At 36.3% G+C, this 22,399-nt stretch overlaps 1 protein-coding gene across 1 annotated transcript in view; it reads right to left on the bottom strand.

The window, feature by feature from the left end:
- The window catches only part of MEGF10 (multiple EGF like domains 10), a 215,497-nt gene extending 193,492 nt beyond the window's left edge, over window positions 1-22,005 (bottom strand). The window contains exons 1-3 of the mRNA XM_035696985.2: window positions 21,853-22,005; window positions 17,120-17,232; window positions 1,483-1,582 (exon numbers count right to left, since the gene is read on the bottom strand). Coding sequence (XP_035552878.1) covers window positions 1,483-1,495 — 13 coding nt within the window. The 5' untranslated portion in view covers window positions 1,496-1,582; window positions 17,120-17,232; window positions 21,853-22,005. The remainder of the gene's footprint in view (window positions 1-1,482; window positions 1,583-17,119; window positions 17,233-21,852) is intronic.
- Between the last annotated feature and the right edge of the window lie 394 nt (window positions 22,006-22,399).

Raw genomic sequence — 22,399 nt, 5'->3', positions numbered from 1 at the left:
TTTCAGATGTAGTATTCAATAATTTATCAGTTGCATAAAAACGCCCAGTGCTCATCATCTCCTTCATTTCTAACTCAAACTGTGCCTTCTCAGTGAGACTTTCTATCAAATACTGCAACTCATTCCTGCTCCCCAGCATACTTGATCTCCCTTAAAATGCTCCATATTTTAATATTGCTTTTCACCTTCTAATATCCTATATAACTTACTTATTCATTATGTTTATTGGTTGATATCCTATTGTTTACTGTTTATTGTCTTTTCCCCCACTAGAATATAAGCTTTTCAAGGGCAGGGATGTCTATTTTATTTATATATCTCAAGCACAAAGTGATGTCCTTGTGCATGCTAATGTCTCAATAACAGTGAATACATTTTAAAAATAAGTTTTATAATTGAGTAGAGGATTTTTATTTTCTACCTGGAAGTTATCTTTTTTAAGTAGAAAATTATTTTAACAGCAGAAAGTTCTCAACATGAATTTCTTTCATTCATTTAACACATTTGCCCAAACCACAGAGTCACACAAATATGGCTCTCAGGGGATTCCATCTTATCTCTCAGATTATAACTATCTCACTCTTGCAATAAAATAAAGGAAAAGAGGAAGATAAAGAATTAATTACTCAAACCCTTTAACTTTTCTGAAAACACAGGGAATTTTTATCAGCCTCCTTTGTTATTTATCTAACATAACCCTCTAGAATATTAATATTATATCCTGAGATTTGTAGCTTTACATGGCCATGATATAGTCACACAAGTGAAGACCAACTATCTCCAAAGAGTCTTTCCTGACACTTCTTCTACATCAATTCACTTTGGAGCTTTCAAATTCAGGAATATCAATTCACATTAAATCAACATAAAGTTGTTTTACTAAAATACAGTACTTCATCGCTTTCTCATAATACATTAAGAGGGTAGTCATGTTGGGGCGCTTGGGTGGCTCAGTGGTTGAGCATCTGCCTTCAGCTCAGGTCTTAATCCCAGGCACCTGGGATCGAGTCTTGCATCAGGCTCCCTGCATGGAGCCTGCTTATCTCTCTCTGCCTGTGTCTCTGCCTCTCTCTCTTTGTCTCTCATGAATAAATAAATAAATAAATAAATAAATAAATAAATAAATAAATAAAAAATAATTTTTTAAAAAGAGGATACTTATGTTTATATGCCATATTGGGATAAGCAAGGGAATTGGAGCCCTTTGGAAGGCTCCTCTGGTGACCCAGCCTGTTCAGCCACCCTTAGGGCAGTGGGTGACCCACTGGTTGAGAAGTTTTGCTAGGTAATATGACATCATAAGAAGTTAATTCTTAGCAATGGCAGGTAAACCCAATCCTCTATGATGACATGGGTTACAACTTCTCATTGTTTTTCCTTCACCATACACTCTAACAAACTTACTCTACTCTCAAAGTTTCAAATCAACAATCCTTTGAATTTTGAAAACAAACATTTGAATATTGTGGGAAAGTTCCTCACCTCTTCTGGCCATATTAGTCTGGTGACACTCCAGTACCCAAAACACACAAGCAGAAAATGAAAGGGAGGTGGATCTCTAAACGAAAATCAGGAGCTCTTTCTAGAAAGAAAATAATTGTGAATGAATTTAGGGAAGCAAATACTCATTACCATTTAACTATCTAAAAATAGAGGTAATCTTTAATTTGTCCATTATGCCAAAACAAATTACTAACAGATAAAAGATTTAAGTGTTAAAAGAAATGACCCATTAAGATTCCAGAAGATTATCTCAGTAACTATTTTTAAAAGTCTCATTTAAGAAGGATGCCTGAGGGATCCCTGGGTGGCGCAGCGGTTTGGCGCCTGCCTTTGGCCCAGGGCGTGATCCTGGAGACCCGGGATCGAATCCCACATCAGGCTCCCGGTGCATGGAGCCTGCTTCTCCCTCTGCCTATGTCTCTGCCTCTCTCTCTCTCTCTCTCTGTGACTATCATAAATAAATAAAAATTAAAAAAAAAAAAAAGAAGGATGCCTGGGTGGCTCTCCGGTTGAGCATCTGCCTTCAGCTCAGGTGTGATCCGGGTCCAGGGATCAAGTCCCACATCAGGCTCCCCACAGGGAGCCTTCTTCTCTCTTCCTCTCTCTCCGTGTGTCTCTCATGAATAAATAAATAAAACCTTTTTTAAAAATTTTAAATAGCCACACGTGGCTAGTGCCCACTGAATCATTTGTCTAACATAAATATGGACATAATGTGGGGTGCCTGGGTGGTGCCGTCAATTGGGCATCCAACTCTTGATTTTGCCCCAGGTCTGATCTTGGGGCCACAAAGTCCAGCCCCATGTGGGGCTCTGCACTCAGCATGGAGTTTGCCTGGGTTTCTCATTCTGTCTCCCTCTGCCCCTCTCCCCACACTTTCTTTAAAATAAATAAATAAATCTTTTTTTTTTAAAGGTAGATATAATGTACCTATGTTCTGTCTACACAGCAGGTATTTGATAGTTGGCCTTCTTACTTTTCAAATACATACTTTTTAACATGCTATGTAATCTATTTTCATACAGATTTGAAAGAGGCTGAATGTCTGACTTTATAGTGTGAATAAAACCTTTTTAATAGCAGAGAAATAAAGGCCTTTGTTCACTTCAGGAAGCTTCATGATCAGCACCAATTGCTATAGTTATCTGGTTATATTCATGATCCACATTAAAAAAAACTCAAATAGTGGAGTTATTCTGCACTCTGTATCTGCATCTTTAATACATATACATAAGGCTTAAGAATTATAAGCCATATTTCTTGATGTAGCCAACCTTGTACATTCACTTTCCTTTCAAATATTTAAAGTGTATAGTTAAGAGTAAGTTAGACCAAACAAGGACAGTAAAATTCAGTACTGGAATTCTTATTCCAACTTAGAAAAAGAATCTTTTTTTCCATGTGATTAAAGCTTTAAAGATTGAAACTGGAGCTCCTGAGAGCCTGCCTGATAGCAAGAATAACACAAAGAAAAGTATGAAATGAGACAGAGAGAAAGAATTCCTCTTGGCCCCTGGATCCAACCATGCCTGCAGTAGACAATGTTGAAGGAGGAGGATCAGGTCTCTATGAGTTTTACAAGCTGATATATTCTTTGGTTTTCCTAAGCCAATTAGGATAGTATTTCTTTCTGTCTTTTGTACCTGAAAGGGTGCTATCAAAAATAACCAAGAAAGCACAGAATTTGGAATTAGACAAAATGGATCCTAATGTAGCTGTGATCCAGTGTCCACATTTAGGTATACTGGGATAGTTATGCCTTCCTCTTAGAACTGTTGTCAAGACTAGATGAGATAGTATGATGTGCATATGAGAAACATTTTGAATATGCTAGTTCCCTTTTTTAAATTTTTCCTGGGAGCTGAAACAATGTCGTACTCTTGAGTCCTTATACTCCTTTCCTTCCCTATTGACCACTTAAGTTTTCCATTTATACCCAGATACAATGTGAACCTTAATAAAAATTAATTCCAATTTAATTAAAAATAAAGATGGGCATTTCCTACAACGGGTGATAGAATGGTCCCCATCTAGTTTTATAAGACAATCAATCAATTCAGGGAGCAATCATATTTGTCTTTGAAGATAATATGGACTCAAAATGATGGCTGTGAATTTGTGTTGCTCTTCACACTCTATTCTTTTCTATTTTCTGTCATCCATATAATGGGGATTTCATCTTGCACAGGCTTTGGTCATATGGTGCAGTTTCTTTTGTCTTCTTAAAGGTAACTATGTGTAGACTCTCCTCTATTGGCACGGAAGATTTACTTGCCTTTTATAATCATACTGGATTTAAGTTAAGTAGCTTGATAATCAGAAAGAATATAATTAGCTCATCATTTACAGGATTACCTAGGCTAAAAATTGACACAGTAAAATACAGTAAGCATGTTTATGCCCATCTAAAACCTTGCATTAATAAAGGTGATCAGATTATACAATTTCCAAGAAAATATCCCTAGCATAGAGGATTAGAAATACATTTAAGCTAAATTTAGAATTCAGGAAAAGCAATCCTACAGCTTACTTTCCATTATTTTTTTTCCTTCAACTAATTTCTTAAGCTGAATAAATTAAAGTCTCCAACATGTTTAAACAATTCAGTCTATATTAGTATGCTATGATTTATTACAGAATACAGTTGTAAAATCATTGCCAAGCTGCCCCTAATACCTGTATAGTCATAACTGGAAATCTCCAGCAAAGGCATCAATGTCCTGCTTACCTATTAATTTTAGCTCCTTATCTATAATTACTCATCTCCTCCTTGAGAATCTGCCTCCCTCCTAAAGTCTCATCCCTGTCTCTGTCACATTCATGAAACCATATTGCCAATCTGTCAAGGAAAATGCTGCTTTCTATGGTCTAATAGTGTATCTAAAATAATCTCTTGTACCTTTAAGATTTTTTCTTTTTTTTTTTTAAGAGCAAAAGATAGCTCTTCAGAACAAAAGCACGTGAAACAGAACTATCTGAAAAAATAGACAGCTGAGTTTCTCTTAGACTCAATTTTAGAACTTCCTGGACTGAGGAGAAGGAAGAACACAGAAGAGAAAAATAGAATAAAGTGAGTTGGGCCCTATATTCTCTACATCTCTCAAGTTCTAAGGGTGACAAACTGATGCTAGACAGATTTAGGATCTTTGAATAAAAGGAGACTTGTGGCCTGCTTTCTGTCTAGACTCCAAAAAGACAGAAAATCCTCACAAAGGCTGATGTTTAGTTATTTGCTACATACTATGGGTTGGTTCCCACCTCCTCTAAGTTCTCCTTCTCACAGAGGCTACATTTCCCAGTAGACCTAAGTCTATGAAATAAAGCCATAAAATTCTTACAAGACTATGTAGGGGTGAACCATCATGATTTTAAATTCTGCATGCATTTTTATATATGACACCAAAAGCATAAGCAGCAAAAGAAAAAAAACCAGAAAAATTGGACTTCATCAAAATTTAAAACTTTTATGCACCAATAAATGTTACCAAAAAGTGAAAAGACAATCCACTATTATGAGGGAAAAACACTTGCAAATCATGTATCAAGTAAGAGACTTGTATCTAGAATATATTGAAAACTGCTACAGTTCAATAATAAAAAGACAAATAATACAGCTAAAAACAGGCAAAGACCCTGAAAAGATATTTCTCCAAAAAGATACACAAATGGCCAATAAGTACAAGAAAAGATGCTCAGCATTATTAGCCGTCAGGGAAATGCAAATGAAAACCACAATAAGATACCAATTTATACTCAGTAGGAAAGCTTACCATCAAAAATACATATAATAACAAGTACTGGTGAGGATGTAGAGAAATGATGGAACCCTAATACATTGCTGGTGGGGATATAAAATGGTGCAGCCACTTTTGAAAATAGTTTAGTATTTCTTCAAAAGGTTAAACTTAGATTTACGACTTGACCTAGGGATTCCACCCCTAAGTCTAAGCCCAACATATATACATTCCATCAAAAACTTGTACATGAATGTTCATGGCAGCTTAACTAACAACTAAAAAGTGGAAACAACTCAAATGTCCACTGATGAATGGAGAGATAAGATGTGGTGTATTCGTGCACTGGAAGAGTATTGGGCAATAAAAACAAATGAAGTACCAATCAATGCTACAATGTGAATGAGCCTTGAAAACATTATTCTAAGTGAGAGAATACAATCCCAGAAGAACACATATTATAAATATCTATTTACATGAAAAAAATGTCCAGAATAGGCAAATCTACAGAGACAAACAGTAGATTAGTTTTTGTGTAGGGTGGAGGGCTGGAGGGGTTGGGGGGAGGATGAAAAGAGGGATTGGGAGAGTGGGATAGGAGGGATGCTATCTGAGGAGAAAGCTTTTCTTTAGGAATAATGACAATGTTCTATAATCAATGATGGTGATGGATGCACAGCTCTGTGAATATACTAAAGCCAGTGAATCATACATTTTGCATACCTAAAATTGTTCAATTGCATGATATATAAGTTATATCTCAATAAACCTATTTTATAAAAAAGACTGAAGGGAAGAAGGAAGCCAGAGCTACACCTGGCTTTGGCTACACCAGCAGCACTGCCCTTATAACAACTGCACTGGGTCTGCAAGAAGAGAAGAACACAGGTTCAGGGGAATTCAGGCTTAGACAGGTGTGCTCTCCTATAGGGCCAGGAGCATCTTCCTGGAATTCCTGAACATTGACTAACCCATCTTACCCCCCTCGGGGTTTTTTCCTCTTCTGCCCCTTCCTATGATTTTTGTGGCTTAATTTGCTAAGTTAATCTTGCTCTGCTTGAAATTTCTAGAGGAGTATATTTTCCTAACAAAATCCGGACTGATATTATTGCCTAGAGAGCATCTATCCTCCTCATTCTCTCCCAAACAAATTCCAAATTTTCTTCAGATACTCACTCCTCCACATAGCCAAGAACCTCAGGAGACTGTGATTTCTACTCTCAGCTTCTGGGTTCAACCTGATTTCGGTCTAGCGGTAATCCCATTCTTTTTGTTGAAAATTGACTTAAAAATAAGCATGTGATTACAAGACTCTATGTTAACTAACTGGAATTAAAAGTTAAACTTCAAGTAAAAAAAGAAAAAAAAAAAGGAAAGGAGGGAAATAGGCATGTGACCCAGCCATACCAACAAGAGATGAAGAGGATTTTACCAGACTTCTAGGAATATTCTACTTCATTTGAAGAAAGAAGCTTGAGAAGCCAATTAATAGAAAAAAACAAAGCTGCAATTTCTGCAGGCAGCCATCATACAACCAAGACAGGAATCCACTTTAGAATGAAGATCACAGGCAGAGGGCAGGGCAGAGAGACAAAGAGAACTCAAGTCTTTGATTGCGTTTTTAAACTGCTGGATCAACACGCTCTGAAGCTTGCCTTACCTCTTAACTTCCTATAAAGCTAATAACTGGCCTTAAGGCAGTTTGAGATAAGTTTCCTATTATAGCTGGAAATATCTTAATTTATGCTCTGAGACACCTTGGAGTGGCAGCCTTTCTATGCAGACAGGGCTTACGGTAACTCCTCAGTTTCCCACAGCCCCAGAGTGACAAGAGATATCATCCAAAAGTTATCTCCATACCCTGAGAGATTTAGCTGAGGGGTGGCTGGTGGCCTGGAAGGGGTCTTGCAGCCAGAAGAGGAGACACAGCAGCATGAACCATATAAAATGAGAGATGATATAGGAATGTGAACATTATGACAGGAGGGTGATGACAACAAGGACCTGGGGAGTTGCTACATCACAGCGAATGCCAGACAGGCTAGAAGATGACCTGGGATGACACCTTCCTCACTTGACATCTATGTGTAATTTAAAGCCTCTCTCCAAAGCTCTCAAACCTTGAGACAAGGATAATGAATGGCCTGGGTTAGTTTTGCACCACCAAAGAGAATGGAAGCTCAAAAGAGACTGTTGGATCATAGAAAAATCAAAGAAGCTATGCGTCAAGAAAAATCATAACCCTAAAAGTATACATTTCAATTACGCAGAACTCATTCTTTGACCAGTGGGTGGCAGGAGTAGCATGATTATCTTGATTCCCATCCCTATCCGGTATTTACCAACCTTACCATCATGGAGGATAACAATCAGCTTTATCAAATCCTCTTTCCATTGCCTCTTCTCTTCAATCTGCAATTGTTCAGAATTCAAGCTAAGATCCTCTTGAAAATGGAATTTTTATTGCAATGGGCTCTTAGGTGTAATCCTGATCAGAAGGCTTATTATAGAATTGTGACCATTGGTCACTCTCTAGTGGCCCTCTCCCCTGGTATGTTTTTGATCAAAAAATTGATACATAATTAGGTAAGAGAAACTCAGAGAAATGGCTGTTAAGTCCAGTCCTGCAACTCTATCCCTTCTTCTTTACATGTCTTTCAAAGTCCTATTGTTCCAAATCTGAAGCAAAGAATAAATTTTTAAGAATAACTGATGGACAATATTCAAGTCGAAGTTGATCTAATGTGGAACATCAACATGCTTACAAGTCTTTCCTCTGATTAATTTTGTTAATTTAAATGGCACAGTGCTTGTAAGGACTTGTTATCATGATTTCACTTCTTGATTCTTAACTTTCTTCTTTCTCACTTATATCCCAAACCCTTAAAACCAATCTAATTTCCTCAGTGTTGTCATAGATCACCCCAAGGAGAGATGATTGATGTCAACACAAATGTCATTTGGTCCCTAAGCTGAGATGAAGAAAATTTTCAGTTTTCATTCTAAAGAAAAGAAAATTTGCTGTGCAAAGCAAGAATACTGAACACAGCTGAAAAAGGAAAGTTAAATATCAGATCACTGGGTCTCTGATTCACATTATCAACCTTCTATTAAAAACAAATTTATACCCATGGATTTGCAGAAAATAATTTCATCTTCATATTTCACTGCTATGTTAATGATACTCTTTAGTGAAGCATTTGATTGAAAATGTTACTGGAATAGCAAAAACAGATCTTAATTTTTCAATGAATTTTTTAAAGGTCTTTCCACTTTATGTGCTTGCTCTTACAACTTTAAAGATTGGTGAGTAATATTTAGCAATTATGTACATACCTATTACCAAGAAATTTAAATGAAAATCAGTTATTTTATATTGTCACCAAAATCTTGAGATTCTGCCTAAGTCTGTTTCATGTAATATTTGAAGGTTTATTTTTAATATTTCAACCAAATGTTGACTTGCCATCTTGCAATTAGACCATGTGTTACGGGTTACCATGTTTGCTGAAATGGTTGCTATAAAAAACTACATGTTTACTCAAAATTATAAACCAGATTTGTCAAACAGATTGGTTTTAGCCACCAACTTAATGAGCATGAACCCTCTGGGGCACTACCTGATGTAGTTTGAATTATTCCAACCAGTGTAGAAGGAATGAAGGTGATTTTCTTAGCATTAAGATTTCTTAACATTTAGAAACATGGCTTGTAAAGATGTATTTAAAGAAAAGGTTCTAGCGGATTAATTTCAAAACACAGTGGCAGGCAGTTTCCAAATGGCAGGAATGGATGACATCAGAGGCTTCTAGGCATCACTGTGGGTAGAGGTGACACCACAGGTTTCCCACAGGATGCCAAGAGTTGTTGTGAGGTGGAATGGCAAAGGTGACAGCAGTTTTCTCTAGTGCCTGGTAGATGCTAGTGGCCGTAGCATTTCCTCCCTACAGGAGTTCCATGATACAATTCCCTGGAATCTACTAGAAGAAGTGCTCTCCCCAAACAAGATTGTAAACCATGAAAGAGGAAGACATGACAACCAGCAAGTGGGAGCTCCAACATCAGCACAAGGAAGAGGAATGTTCCTAGAATGACAATGAAGTGGAGATCCTGACAAAGCTGAGCAGTGAGTCTAGAGAATAACCAGTCCACTGTGAAGGGGAAGGATAATCCAGAATGCAGTTTCAAGCAAAACTAAAATTGTTAGGCTTTTCTCAAGTGTTTGACCAAGGTGAGAAGTTCTTTTTTCCTTTTGTTTCTTCCTTTTCTCTCTTTTCTTTCCTTTGCTCCCTTAATTCTGTCCACTGTATCAAGAACAAAGCAAATTTAAAAGTAGACAATTATTGGGACACCTGGCTGACTCAGTCAGTAGAGCATGGAACTCTTGATCTCAGCATTGTGAGTTCAAGCCCCACTTAAAGTGAAGAATTTACTTAAAATAATAATAATAATAGGAAGGAGGAGGAAGAGAAGAGCAGACAGTTATTAACTTTCAGAAATCCATGAAGGGAAGGAGTAGAATACTGTGAGACTCAGCTGTGTATAATAATATCTACAAAGACATACTACTTATAACATTGAACACTGATAGAACCAAAAATATTGTCAGGGTGAAGAGAAGCTGAACCATGTACACATTTGTAGGATATGTGTATGTGTGTGAGATGGAGTCTGGTTGAGGTTTGAAAAGTAGATCAGAAAATTGAATATTATCTTTCACAGTAAGAAGAGAATTGATAATCTCCAAAAACTGAAAAAAAAGGAAAACAAAACCCAATTAGCAGAAAAATTCTCTTGCTGGAAAATAATAAAGATGTAAACACCAGTAAAAACTGCTCAAAATGTTGGGTACTACTGACTTTTGGAGTGTTAATCAAAAGCTAGAAAGAATAAAGCTGAGGATGGCAGTTATTTTTTTTAAGATTTTTTATTTTTATTTACTCATGAGAGACACAGAGACACAGGCAGAGGGAAAAACAGGATCCACAATGGAAGCCCGCTGCGGGACTCGATCCCGGGTCTCCAGGACCACACCCGGGCTGAAGGCAGCGCTAAACCGCTGAGCCCCTCGGGCTGCCCTGAAGATGGCTGTTATGAGCTAATAGTACTTGTCATACTTCAAGTGAATATGTATAACTCTGACAAAAGTAAAGGTAAAACTTTTTTAAAAGAACAGTTTCTAAATTCCCCCCTCAAAATTACATTACTATTTTCACTAGAATTCCATTGAGTTTATAAATGATTTAGAGAGAAAATGCTTCTTTATAATGCTGAATATTTATTTCTAGAAAGATGGTTAGGATTTTTTTAATCCTCAGAGTTGTATCATTTTCTTGTTGTGGGTCCTGTGCATTTTCTGTCATTTGTATCAAGGCATATTATAGTACCTTTTGCTAGTATGAAGACATCTTTTTCCATTATGTAGCTATTGCTAATAGATCTTTTAAAGTGCTCTATATTTTCTGTAACTTGCCATCTTACTACTGCATACTTTTCTAGTATTTTTTCAACTGATTGTCTTCAGTAATTATCACTGTATATCACAATTTTCCTTCCCAGTACAGAGGACTCATTTGTTTTCAACTATTCTAATGCATTGATTTCAACTTGTTGAGTACAGCTTTAATCATGGAGTGAGTAGCTGTATTGCTCTCAAGTGGAATAAAATGACTTCTAGTGTTTCCCAATGTGAATATTATTTTCTATTGATTTCAGACAGAAATTTGACCATCTATTTATTCTCTTTCTAGTATTTCCCCTAAATACTTCTTCGATACTTTAGCATTAGCATTTATTTACTTGACTGTTTTCCTCCCTACAATGTGTTTTTTTTTTTGATGGTACAGATGAGTGTCTGATTTTACCCCAGAACTGAGAATAATGCCTGGCTCTACAAATTTGTTGAATGAACATAACAATCAATGATGGACAGGTCATCTCTAGATAGTCAGGTGCTTCTTTGTCTCTTTTAGCCTATGAAAAGCATTAGAAAGCAGCATATTTATATTTAATATAAATACATTTTTGTCATACTTATTTTATATGTCATGTATTAATATTTGTCATACTGTTAAACCACTTTTGCATTTATTGACTACACATTACTTCATTGTGGTGTACTAATTCAATTTCCCTGTATTTAATTTTTTTTTTTTAAAGATTTTATTTATTTATTCGTGATAGTTACACAGAGAGAGACAGAGAGGCAGATACACAGGCAGAGGGAGAAGCAGGCTCCATGCAGGGAGCCCGACGTGGGATTCGATCCCAGGCCTCCAGGATCGTGCCCCGAGCCAAAGGCAGGCGCCAAACCACTGCGCCACCCAGGGATCCCGGTTTCCCTGTATTTAATTTTAAATGTCTGCATCTGTGCTTATGAGTATGAACTGTAGGCTTGTTATCGGTTATCTTTGTCGCTTTTGGTTTCAGGATGTTAGCCATATTAAAATAATTAAAATATTACATGCATTTGCTCTATAACAGTTTTAAAGTAATATGAATCAGCTGCTAAGTTAAGACCATTTGCCAAGAAAGTACTCTGCCTCTTAGTGCTTCAACTTCTTCAGTCATTAGTGTTCTATTATGTTTCATTTTTCTTTGTTATTCAAGATTTGAAGGAGCATGCTTTAATTTTAAAAAGTTAAAACTGTACTGATTTTTCTCTATCATGTGACCTATAGAATCAGCTTGTTAAGTTTCATATATAATGACTAGAATTGTGTTACAGTTCTAAATTAACTTGGGAAGATTTATATCTCAAAAACGTGGCTTTCCATTTAGGAAGGGAATATCTGCATTTACTGGATCACTTATTTTTTTCCTAGAGCTTTATAGTTTTCCACCTATGAATCTTATGTTTTTGTTAGGAATTTTGTAATTTTTTCTTTTTGTTGAGAATAGGTTCTTTTTACTGTTTTATTCTTTAATATACTATTGATAATATATAGGAAAGCATTGATTTTGCTCTGCTACTTTTGTATCTAAACTTCATGTTGAATTCCTTACTGATTTCAACTGATTTCAATTACTAGTAATTTTTTCTTGAGTTCTAAGACAATTTCTTGTTTGCAAGTAACTATACCTATGGCTTTCCTTTATAAATTTATATATATTATTCTTTCCTGTCTTATTACATTAGTTAGACTCTCCATTACAAGATTAAAAAGCAAAAAATGCTCAGAGAAAATTTATCATATTTCTAACGTTGGGAGGAATGACTATAATATTTTATATAAAATATTTGCTTTTGGTTTATGCTAACCTTTATCAGCTTAACAAAGTTTCCTTCTACTGATAGTTTGCCAAGAGTTATTGTTTACTTGTTTTTAATCAAGAGTGATGATTGAATTTTAGCAAATGCATTTTTGCCTATATTGAAATGTCATGAGTTCTACCTCCTTTGATCTATTTACATAGTGAATTACATTAATGGGTTTCCTTGTGTTGAGTCATCCTTCCATTAATAATAGTTCTGTGTGCCAGGAGCTGTGTTAAACACAGTGATTAGATGAATACACATTTAAGACTGTTGTATATTCTTGATGAACTAGCCTTTTTTATCATGAAATTTATTATTAACAGGAATATTTAGTGCATTCTCAGTCGATGTAACTATTAATATGGTTGCATTTAATCCTGCCATCTTGCAATTTGCTTTTTATTTGTCCCATCTCATGTGTGTTTCTTTGTTAATTCTCTTCTGCCTTCTTGGTCCCACAAAATATTTTGTAGTACTCCATTTTATTGTTTCTTTGATTTCCTGTGTGTACATGTATATGTATATGTGTGTGTGGGTGTGTGTGTATGTGTATTGGTGACTGCTCTAGGGATTCCAGTACACATCCTAAGATTATTACATTCTACTTCTAATTAATATTTTAACATTTCAGTAGAATATAAGAATCTTCCTAGTGTAGAATTCCATTTCACCCTCCTGCAATTCTTTTTTAAACTTTTTAAAAAGATTTTATTTATGTATTTGAGAGAGAGAGAGAGAGAGAGAGCATGCATGCATGAGAGGAGAGGGAGGGACCAAGGGAGAGGGAGAAGCAGACTTCCCATTGAATAGGGAGCCCTATGCAGGGCCCAATCCCAGGACCCAGGGATCATGATTCCCAAGACCAGGGGATCATGACATGAGCCAAAGGCAGAAGACCAACTGATTGAGCTACCCAGGCACCCCCTCTCCTGCAATTCTTTTTTTTTTTTTTTTAAGATTTTATTTATTTATAAGAGACACAGAGAGAAAGAGAAAGAGAGAGGCAGAGACACAGGCAGAGGTAGAAGCAGGCTCCAGGACCATGCCCCAAGCCCAAGGCAGGCACCAAACCACCGCTGAGCCACCCACGGATCCCTCTCCTGCAATTCTTAAAGTTCTGGTCATCTGTTACCATTACAAATGCTAAAAATACTGCAGTGCATTATTATTTTTGCTTGAATCAGTCAATTATATTTTAAGGAAATTTAAAGGTAAGAAAAGAAAATTCTTACTTACATTTTTACCATTCCCAATTATCCCCATTCCTTCTTTCTGTGATTCTAAATTTTATCTTCAGCCCAACTTACTTTCTTTGGCATTTCTTTTAGTGCCATGACTATTATAAACAAATTTTATCAGGTTATTTTCCTTCAAAATATTTTTGACATCCATTCTTGAAGATTATTTTGAGAGATGTACTGTCTCGGGTCTTACGAGTTTCTTAGATCCGTAGATTGATTTTTTTGCCAAGTTTTGAATATTTGGGGTTATTATTTCTTCAACTAGTCCTGACTCATTCTTTTTTCCTTTTCCTCTGAGACTTCAGTTATATATGGGACAAATGATACCATTCCACAAGATACTGAGGCTCTGTTCATTTTAAAAAACAGAAAATAAAATGTATCCTGTTTTTCATTTTGATATCTTCTAATTGATCTATTTTTGAGTTCTTATACTTTTTATTCTGCAGTGTTCAATTTCCTCTTAAGCCATTAAAGGAAATGATCATTTCTAGTATTTTTAATTGATACTTTTATACAGCTTATATTTCTCTTTTGAGATTTCCATCTGTTCATTACATTCATTTTTTTCTTTAAATCCTTGAACATGTTAACAATTACTACTTTTTAAAGATTTTAAGTAATCTCTTCAATCAAATATAGGTCTCAAACTTAGAACCCCAAGATCAAGAGTCACAAGCTATACTGATTGAGCCAGCCTGGTATCCCTATAATCACCATTTTAAAAATGTCTTCTGGGCAGCCCAGGTGGGTCAGCGGTTTAGCGCCACCTTCAGCCCAGGGCCTGATCCTGGAGACCCAGGATCGAGTCCCACACCAGGCTCTCTGCATGGAGCCTGCTTCTCCCTCTGCCTGTGTTTCTGCCTCTCTCTCTCTCTCTCTCTCTCTCATGAATAAATAAATAAAGTCTTTCAAAAAAAAATGTCTTCTAACTCCAAAATCTGAGCCATTCTCAGGATCTCCTTTAATTGTCTGCTTTTTTTTTTTTTTTTTAAGTAGGCTCCCTGCTCAGCATGGAATCCAGTGTAGGGCTTGAACTCACAACCCTGAGATCAAGATCTAAGCCAAGATCAAGAGTCAGACACTCAACTGACTGAGCTACCTAGGTACCTCTCGATCATCTACTTTTTTATCTTGATTATGAATTCTATTTTCCTGCTTCTTAGCACTGGTAGTGACTTTTTAATTGTACACAGCATGTCATGGATGAAATATTGTAGAGATCTAGATTATCTTGATTACGTGTAAAAGTGTAATGTTTGGTTCTGGCCAGCAACTACGTAACTGGTTCATTCTCTTAATCTTCCAGGGCTTCATTTTATGCTCTGTTTGGGCAAATCTACATGGATTTTAACCTTAATCCTAGGATATTATCTTATCTCTTATTCCAAAACAGTGACCTTTCTGTGATCTCAATTGAATATCCAGCGTGCTCAGTAAAGCCTTTCTACCATAGCTGGATCACAACTTCAATGCATTTTAGTGCTGCGTGACTTCTGGCATTTCCATTCATTTCTTAGCACCACAGCAAATTGCTGTCTCACAGAATCATGAGGTCTTAGAGAATCTTAATCTATACAGGTAAATCCCAGAGCAGCTCTTAGCCAAAGAGCTAAGAAGAATCTCCACACAGAGACGTCCCTTCTGTAGAATTCATTTGTCTCTGTAGTTCTACACTGTGAATTCCAACTGCCTTTACATCTCCTCTGTTGCAAGTTCTTCCTCAGCTCAGTATGACTTGATGTTCTTCACTTGGGTTCTATCACTTTGTGCCAAACTCAGGAAAGTGTTCCCAAACATAAAATCAGGTTGAATGTGGTGCTCACCTCATTTATTTCCTGTCTTGCTGGGACTATAGTCCTGCACTGCCTATCTTCCAATGACTAAAAGTAGTCATCTCACATGTTTGGTTCAGTTTTACAGAACAGTAAATCCAATAGCAGTTACTCCATCATGGCCTTGAAGTAAACTTGTAATAGAGAAACCTAATTGGCATTTCTCTCACACTCTTATGCTCTTGTTCCCTCTCTTTCTCTCTCCCCTTTCTCTCTCTCTCTCTCTCTCACAAACACACACACACACACAAACACACACACACACACACACACTTTGCCAATCTTTGGAATAATAATACTTCCCATTTTTTCCTTCTTCTCCAATGGCCTCATTTTAAACTGGTCTTAATTTTTTTAAACATATTTTAATTTATCCTCCACGAACTTCAAGAGTGAAGTTACTGGTATGGACCCTCCCTGTTCAACATAAAACCTGTCACAATATACTCCCTCCTTCTCCATGTCTCTCTTCACCTCCACACCTCTAGGAGGTTTTTAAAATTATACACATTTTTCTTTTTAAAGTTCTTTGTTATAAATTGCATACAGTTTCACAACCACTTTACAAGCAGTTCTTTAGATTTACATCTAAGTTTTTCTTGCTCGCTGCTCTTTTTTCCTAAACCATGTCTTTGTCTTTATTAAATTCTTTATTTTGATTAGTTTTTGCTTGAAGGTCTACTTTAAGTTGTATTTTTCAAAAAGCATAATATGAGTCATATAATTTCTGAATTCTTTTAAATCTGAGCCAGGCTTTTATTTGCCTTTGTATTTAGATAATAACTTGACATGGAATTTAATTCTTGGAACATAGTGCTTTTTTTCAAGAAGTCTATACATTTTCCCTGGGATTTTCTAACACTAATGTTGCAAATAAGAAATCTAATGCCTTCAAACTTTTTTTTCCCTTTGGTAACTTTTTTCTCCCGTCTGACTGCTTCCAGCCAAAACCACCTGGATACCATTCCTTTCCATTATATCCACCTAATCTTTGCTAACCCTGCTCCATGTACAAGGCTGAAGGCTTCAATTCAGAGAGGTTGCCTTCTTTTGTTTATTTGACTGTTGCTTTTCATTCATCCACTACTTCCTCCTTCTAGAACCCATATAATCATGATATTACTTCTCCTCCTTCAACATCTTCTGGTTTTTCTCCTGAATTCTCAAATCTTAAAGGTTGTACTCTGTATTCTGATAGAATGTTCCCTAGTTACTCTTCCTTTTATCCCCAAAATTTGTTTTTTGTCTCTCAATTTATACTTCTTTGTGGAAGTTTGCACTTAAAAAAATAACATAGGATTCTTTTGAATCTAATTAAGAAAATTGGATCCCTAATAGTTATTTGTCCTTAATTCTATGGGAAGCCTGTTGTACTAGAGATTATTTGATCTGAATGCTCACATTTGATTCCCCTCATTTGAACTACTGAATTTCTTAATTTATCTGGAAATTTTTCTCTTATCATTACAGAAGAAGAATTTACTTTTCCAGAACATACACCTAAAATGTGAATAGTGGCTCATCAGTGTCCCCTTTATTCACTCTTACCTGTTCCATTTCCAGTTAAAACTCCTCAGCTTCATAGCTACAGTGACAAGTTTCCAACAGTAATACACAAATGATCTTTTATATTCCTTTTACATTCCTTGGATTGTTTCTTTCTGAAATGGGAAAAAGGAAAGGATCAAACATGTGATTAGGATATCATCTTTGTCACAGAAGTTTATATTTATTTTTCTTAGACCAGTATGAGGGAAATTTTGTTTGTACTGTATTATATTAAGAATAATAAAATTCTTTAAGAGAAAAAATGTCTATACACATTCTTTCCTTACAGAGAAGCAGGGAAGCTACCTTAAAGCCATCATTCTTTCTAAAGGGGGGGATGAAATCTTAAGTTACTTTCCCACCACTAAAAGCATTTTGAAATACTTTTCTTGAAACCACCTTTTACAATCTTGAATTTACTGTGGACTTCTGTGTCCAACTGCCCAAAAAAGAATAGGGAAATATGCCCATGAAAGTTAACCTCTGCTGAATACAACCATGATGTAGAAGAAACACTGGGAACATCTGTATTTTATCCTGCCAATATGTTCTCTCTTATTCTAGAAGCACAGGATGTCTTTACTCTGTCAGCTGCAAAAATATTATCTCTCTGCAGGAATGAAACAAGTGTGGAATATATATTATGCTACCACATTACATGCATACCTAAGCAGAAAACAAAGAAAATAGCCATTTAATATATAACTCAATTTTGCCTCCAGGGACAGATAAAAATTTTTATTATAATACCCAAATGGTACAGTACATAAATATACATGTGAAATGTGATAGGACTAAGTCAGGCTCTTTTGGCTAGATGCTGGTGGCTAAAAATTTATCATCTGACACCCATCCTAATCTTGCCTTCCTATAGACGTGAAGTAGGCTATATTTTTTATGAGGGCCAGGAATTTGGGGTGAGAGAGACCAAACCCATCACCATTTTTCAGCAGATCATTAATTTCTAAATCTGTGTGGAAAATAACTATTGGCTGATATCTTCCAGTTTCATTTCAAACATTATACCTTCTACAGTTTGCTTAATAAATAACCAAGATAGTAAAAAAAAAATAATGACAGTAACTAAATTGGTAATTTAATAACTTCAGATGATTCTAGAGGCTTAGTAGTGTTTATCCTTTTTGAAATCAATAACTTTTCATTTGGAATCTTAAATCCACTTTAATGAGCATTCTGCTGGCAGCAGTTTTATTTAGGATGTGAGCTTATACAAACAAAAGTAATAGAGATTTTTTTCCTAGATAACAATTTACAGATCACATGATTGATTTGAATGTATAAGTCTCTGCAATCCCATTATACATGCTTCTCAAATACTTGAAATGCTTTTAACCAGAGAAGAGGTTATACAGGAAGAGTGTTCTCAATGTGGGGATTCTTCATATCTCTCAGTTAGTGGCAATATGCCTGAAATGGCTGTTCTAACATTGATTCTATTTTTGAAAACCTATACAGAGCAATAACACAACTTTCTTATAGGCAACAAATGAAAATATCATGTGATAATGCCGCTAGCTTTCTATATAAATTGCATGAATTATCGAAATGAAATATTTACTAACACAAAATAACTCACTCCTTTCTATCTTCTCATTTACTCTCACTCTGACAATGTCTTCCACACTGTTTCCATCTCTGCAAGAAACCTTTGAGGTCATGTAATGTACCCATATAAAACTAATTAGAAATATCCTCCATGAGACAAGGGGCTAAATCTATCATTATTATAACCCACATTACTCTGCTTCTGTGCCCCAGAGATTCAAGTTGCTCTGAAAGTCTCCAGAGGGTGTTCAGGAATGAAACTATAGCTTTTGGGCTTATCATTGTTTTCTGTGAGATGCTGTCCTCTGTTGCACTGATGTCCCCTGGAAGCATTTCAAAGCTATTATCCCCTTAAAGCACTAAAACTGTCCTGCATTCCCTTCATGTTTACAAAATCCTTTCTAAAAACAATGACTTCACCTTCTGTTATAATTCTGCTTTTCATAGAGGCTCAAAAACTAGTAAGTTCTCCCCACCTCTAGAAAGGGCCTCTAACAAAACCTCTCATTAATATTAAAAAAAAAAGTGCATATTACACTAACAGATATCCAGGCAGACTCTAAATCCCAGCTTGGGCTGGAGCTCTTTTCTCAGTTTGTAAATATCTGAAGGTCACCCTGTATCAATGAATGACCTACTGTTGCTTCATGCTCATTCCCTTGCCAGGTGTTAGTAAAGTCCTTACCTGAGAATAATTAACACAGAGAAAAGCAAGTCAGGAGATGAGGAGAGACCTCTACCCACCTCATCTGAGCTTGAGAAACCAGCATCCACCTTTGGTCTCCCCAGTTGCATATGCCAATAAATTCCCCTTTTTGCTTAAGTTAGTTTGAGTTTGGTTTTATGTCACTTCCAATTGAAACAATTTTGACTAATATGCTAATAATTACCAAATTGTATTGGTTATATAAATATCATTGCCTCAAGAACTTGAAATAACGCATCCCAGAGATTTCCAACCATGAAAATGCTAGCCTGATGAGTGATTTAATTAAACATGTATATATATATACATGTATATGTATATATTTAATTAAACATGTATATTTATATATATATATATATATATATATATATATATATATCACTCCACAAACCACATATACAGAAATGAGGAGACAAATCTGAAGAAAAAGAGGAAGAAAACTTGCATTTGAAAGGATGGATTAAGAGAAGACATCAGCCCAATGTTTAGGATCGGGAAGATAAATGATTCCATTTTATGTTGTTATTAAATTGTATTACTCTTCATTAAAGTTAAATGCATTTAGAGGCATTAAGCTTATCAAAAACTTGGCAGTGTAATATAAGCGATGATTCTTTGTTTATTTGACGACATCCTCCTGTGAGTTGATTCACAATTTTAATTTTGGAAAATAATATTTCCTTCACGGGGACTGACAGAATGATGTGAACTGCTGCATCGTTTTGCATGAAGTCATATTGATTATGAAAGCAAACAGAAGCCAAGTGACTTAACCGATTTTTCAAGGAGCATTATGACAATAACGTTTCTATATTGTCAGAGGGGATCACATCAACTTAAGAACTGAAATCAGCCTCAGTTAAAGGGGTTGGGGGAAGACCTGGAATGAAGAGCTTCAGAAGACAATCCCCTATCCTTTATAGGTAAGTATGATGGAACTCAATAAGGACAAAAAATCTAAATATTGGGATCCCTGGGTGGCGCAGCGGTTTGGCGCCTGCCTTTGGCCCAGGGCGCGATCCTGGAGACCCGGGATCGAATCCCACATCGGGCTCCCAGTGCATGGAGCCTGCTTCTCCCTCTGCCTGTGTCTCTCTGCTTCTCTCTCTCTCTGTGACTATCATGAATACATAAATAAAATCTTTAAAAAAAAATCTAAATACTTTTAGTGGAAAAAACTATTTTTAAAAGTATGTATTGAAAATATATGTTATTATCAAGATCCAACTATGGATACTGTGGTAAGCAAAACAAATACAGGAGAGAGCCTGCAACCTAGTGAGAGCAGAAAGCATTAATTCAATCACAGAGAACTGTCATTTCTGTTGGGTTAAATATTATCAGAGAAATGTGCCTACTACGTTAGAAGCCCACACTGGGGCTTTACCCTAAGCAGATAAACCAGGAATAGATTTCGCCAAGAATTGACATTTGGGGATCCCTGGGTGGCACAGCGGTTTGGCGCCTGCCTTTGGCCCAGGGCGCGATCCTGGAGACCCGGGATCGAATCCCACATCAGGCTCCCGGTGCATGGAGCCTGCTTCTCCCTCTGCCTGTGTCTCTGCCTCTCTCTCTCTGTGTGACTATCATAAATAAATAAAAATTAAAAAAAAAAAGAATTGACATTTGAAGAATGAATATGCTCTTATGTAAGTAAAGAAGGAAAAGAACATTTTGGTGAGAGGGAGGAGCCACAGGTGTAGGAAGCAGAGATCTGAAACAGCATGAGCCCAGGACCCAGGGACAGGACATGGAGAGTAAAGAGGCCCAGGCTGTGCAGAAGTGGGCAACTTCCTCTGAAAATGGTGGGCAGACCTTGAAGGGTTTTTGATGGAGTTTGGTAAGATAAAAAAATAATAAAGTCCCTTGTCTTCAAGCTTGGATAATCAATGAGTGAGGTATGGGTGGAGGGGGTGGAGTCAGGATCCAGGGAAGGAAAAAGTACCTGGGGGTGGAGAGGAGTAGGGGTGAGGGTAAGATACAGAAAAGTAGAGAATCTTCATGGCAGTTTATTGTTATCATTTCATGAGAATCAGCAGCAGAAACTGTGACTGAATCTTTCTGTTTTTCACAGCTTTGCATTAGGAAAAATTTCAAACACATGAAGAAGTGGAATAACATAATGAACTTTATGAAATCAACACCCAGCTTCAAGCAAGCACAACTCTAGGCTGATCTTGTTTAATCTATATGTATCTCCACTTACTCCATTCTATCTAGTTTTTAAATTTATGAACATAACAAACCCTCCAAAAATTGTGAGAATAGTACAATAATTACCAATTATTCACTCATGTAGATTCACTGTTAACATCGTAACTTGTCTATATGTGTGTATATGTGTATTTTTACACATACACACGCATCATATCTATCTCCTAAGAGGAATCTCATTCTCTCACAGCTTATCATACTCAGGAGACTTAACGTTATCTAAAATGCAATCTATATACACAATTACCTGTTTGTCCCAAAAATGTCCCCTATGGCTGTTTTTTCTCCTGATCCAGAACTCAAACAAGGTCCACACATTGCATTTTGTTGTCCTGTCTCTTTAGTCTCCATCAATCTTCAACAGCTCTTCAGCCTGTCTTTTATGACATTGATGCTTTGAAGAGCGCAGGCCAGCTACTGTGCAGGATGTCCTTAAGTGTGTGTTTGCCTGATTGTTTCCTCATGATTAGATTCAGGTGAAACATTCTGGCAGTACTATCACAGATGATGTTGTGTCCTTCCCGGTGTGTCACATCAGGAGCTGTATGATGTCAGTTGTACCGTTATTAATGATGAGTCTTTCAGTTTTTCCACAGGTTGAATTCATATCCTGTAGACATAATCCATTACTGAGGAAACCAGACAAGGACTGCAAAATATAATTTCTATTTCCCCATGAGCCATCTTAATGCCAAAAGACATTAACACAGGTCATTTATATAGACAAAGCTTTGCCGGTTTTATTCACAAAAGGCGCATATAGATCATAAATAGACAGTGACAGGGAATGAATA

This window comes from Canis lupus, chromosome 11 (assembly GCF_003254725.2).
Source record: "Canis lupus dingo isolate Sandy chromosome 11, ASM325472v2, whole genome shotgun sequence".
Lineage (NCBI taxonomy): Eukaryota > Metazoa > Chordata > Mammalia > Carnivora > Canidae > Canis > Canis lupus.
Note: the sequence above shows the minus strand (reverse complement) of the source record. Positions and strands in the feature narration are given on the sequence as shown.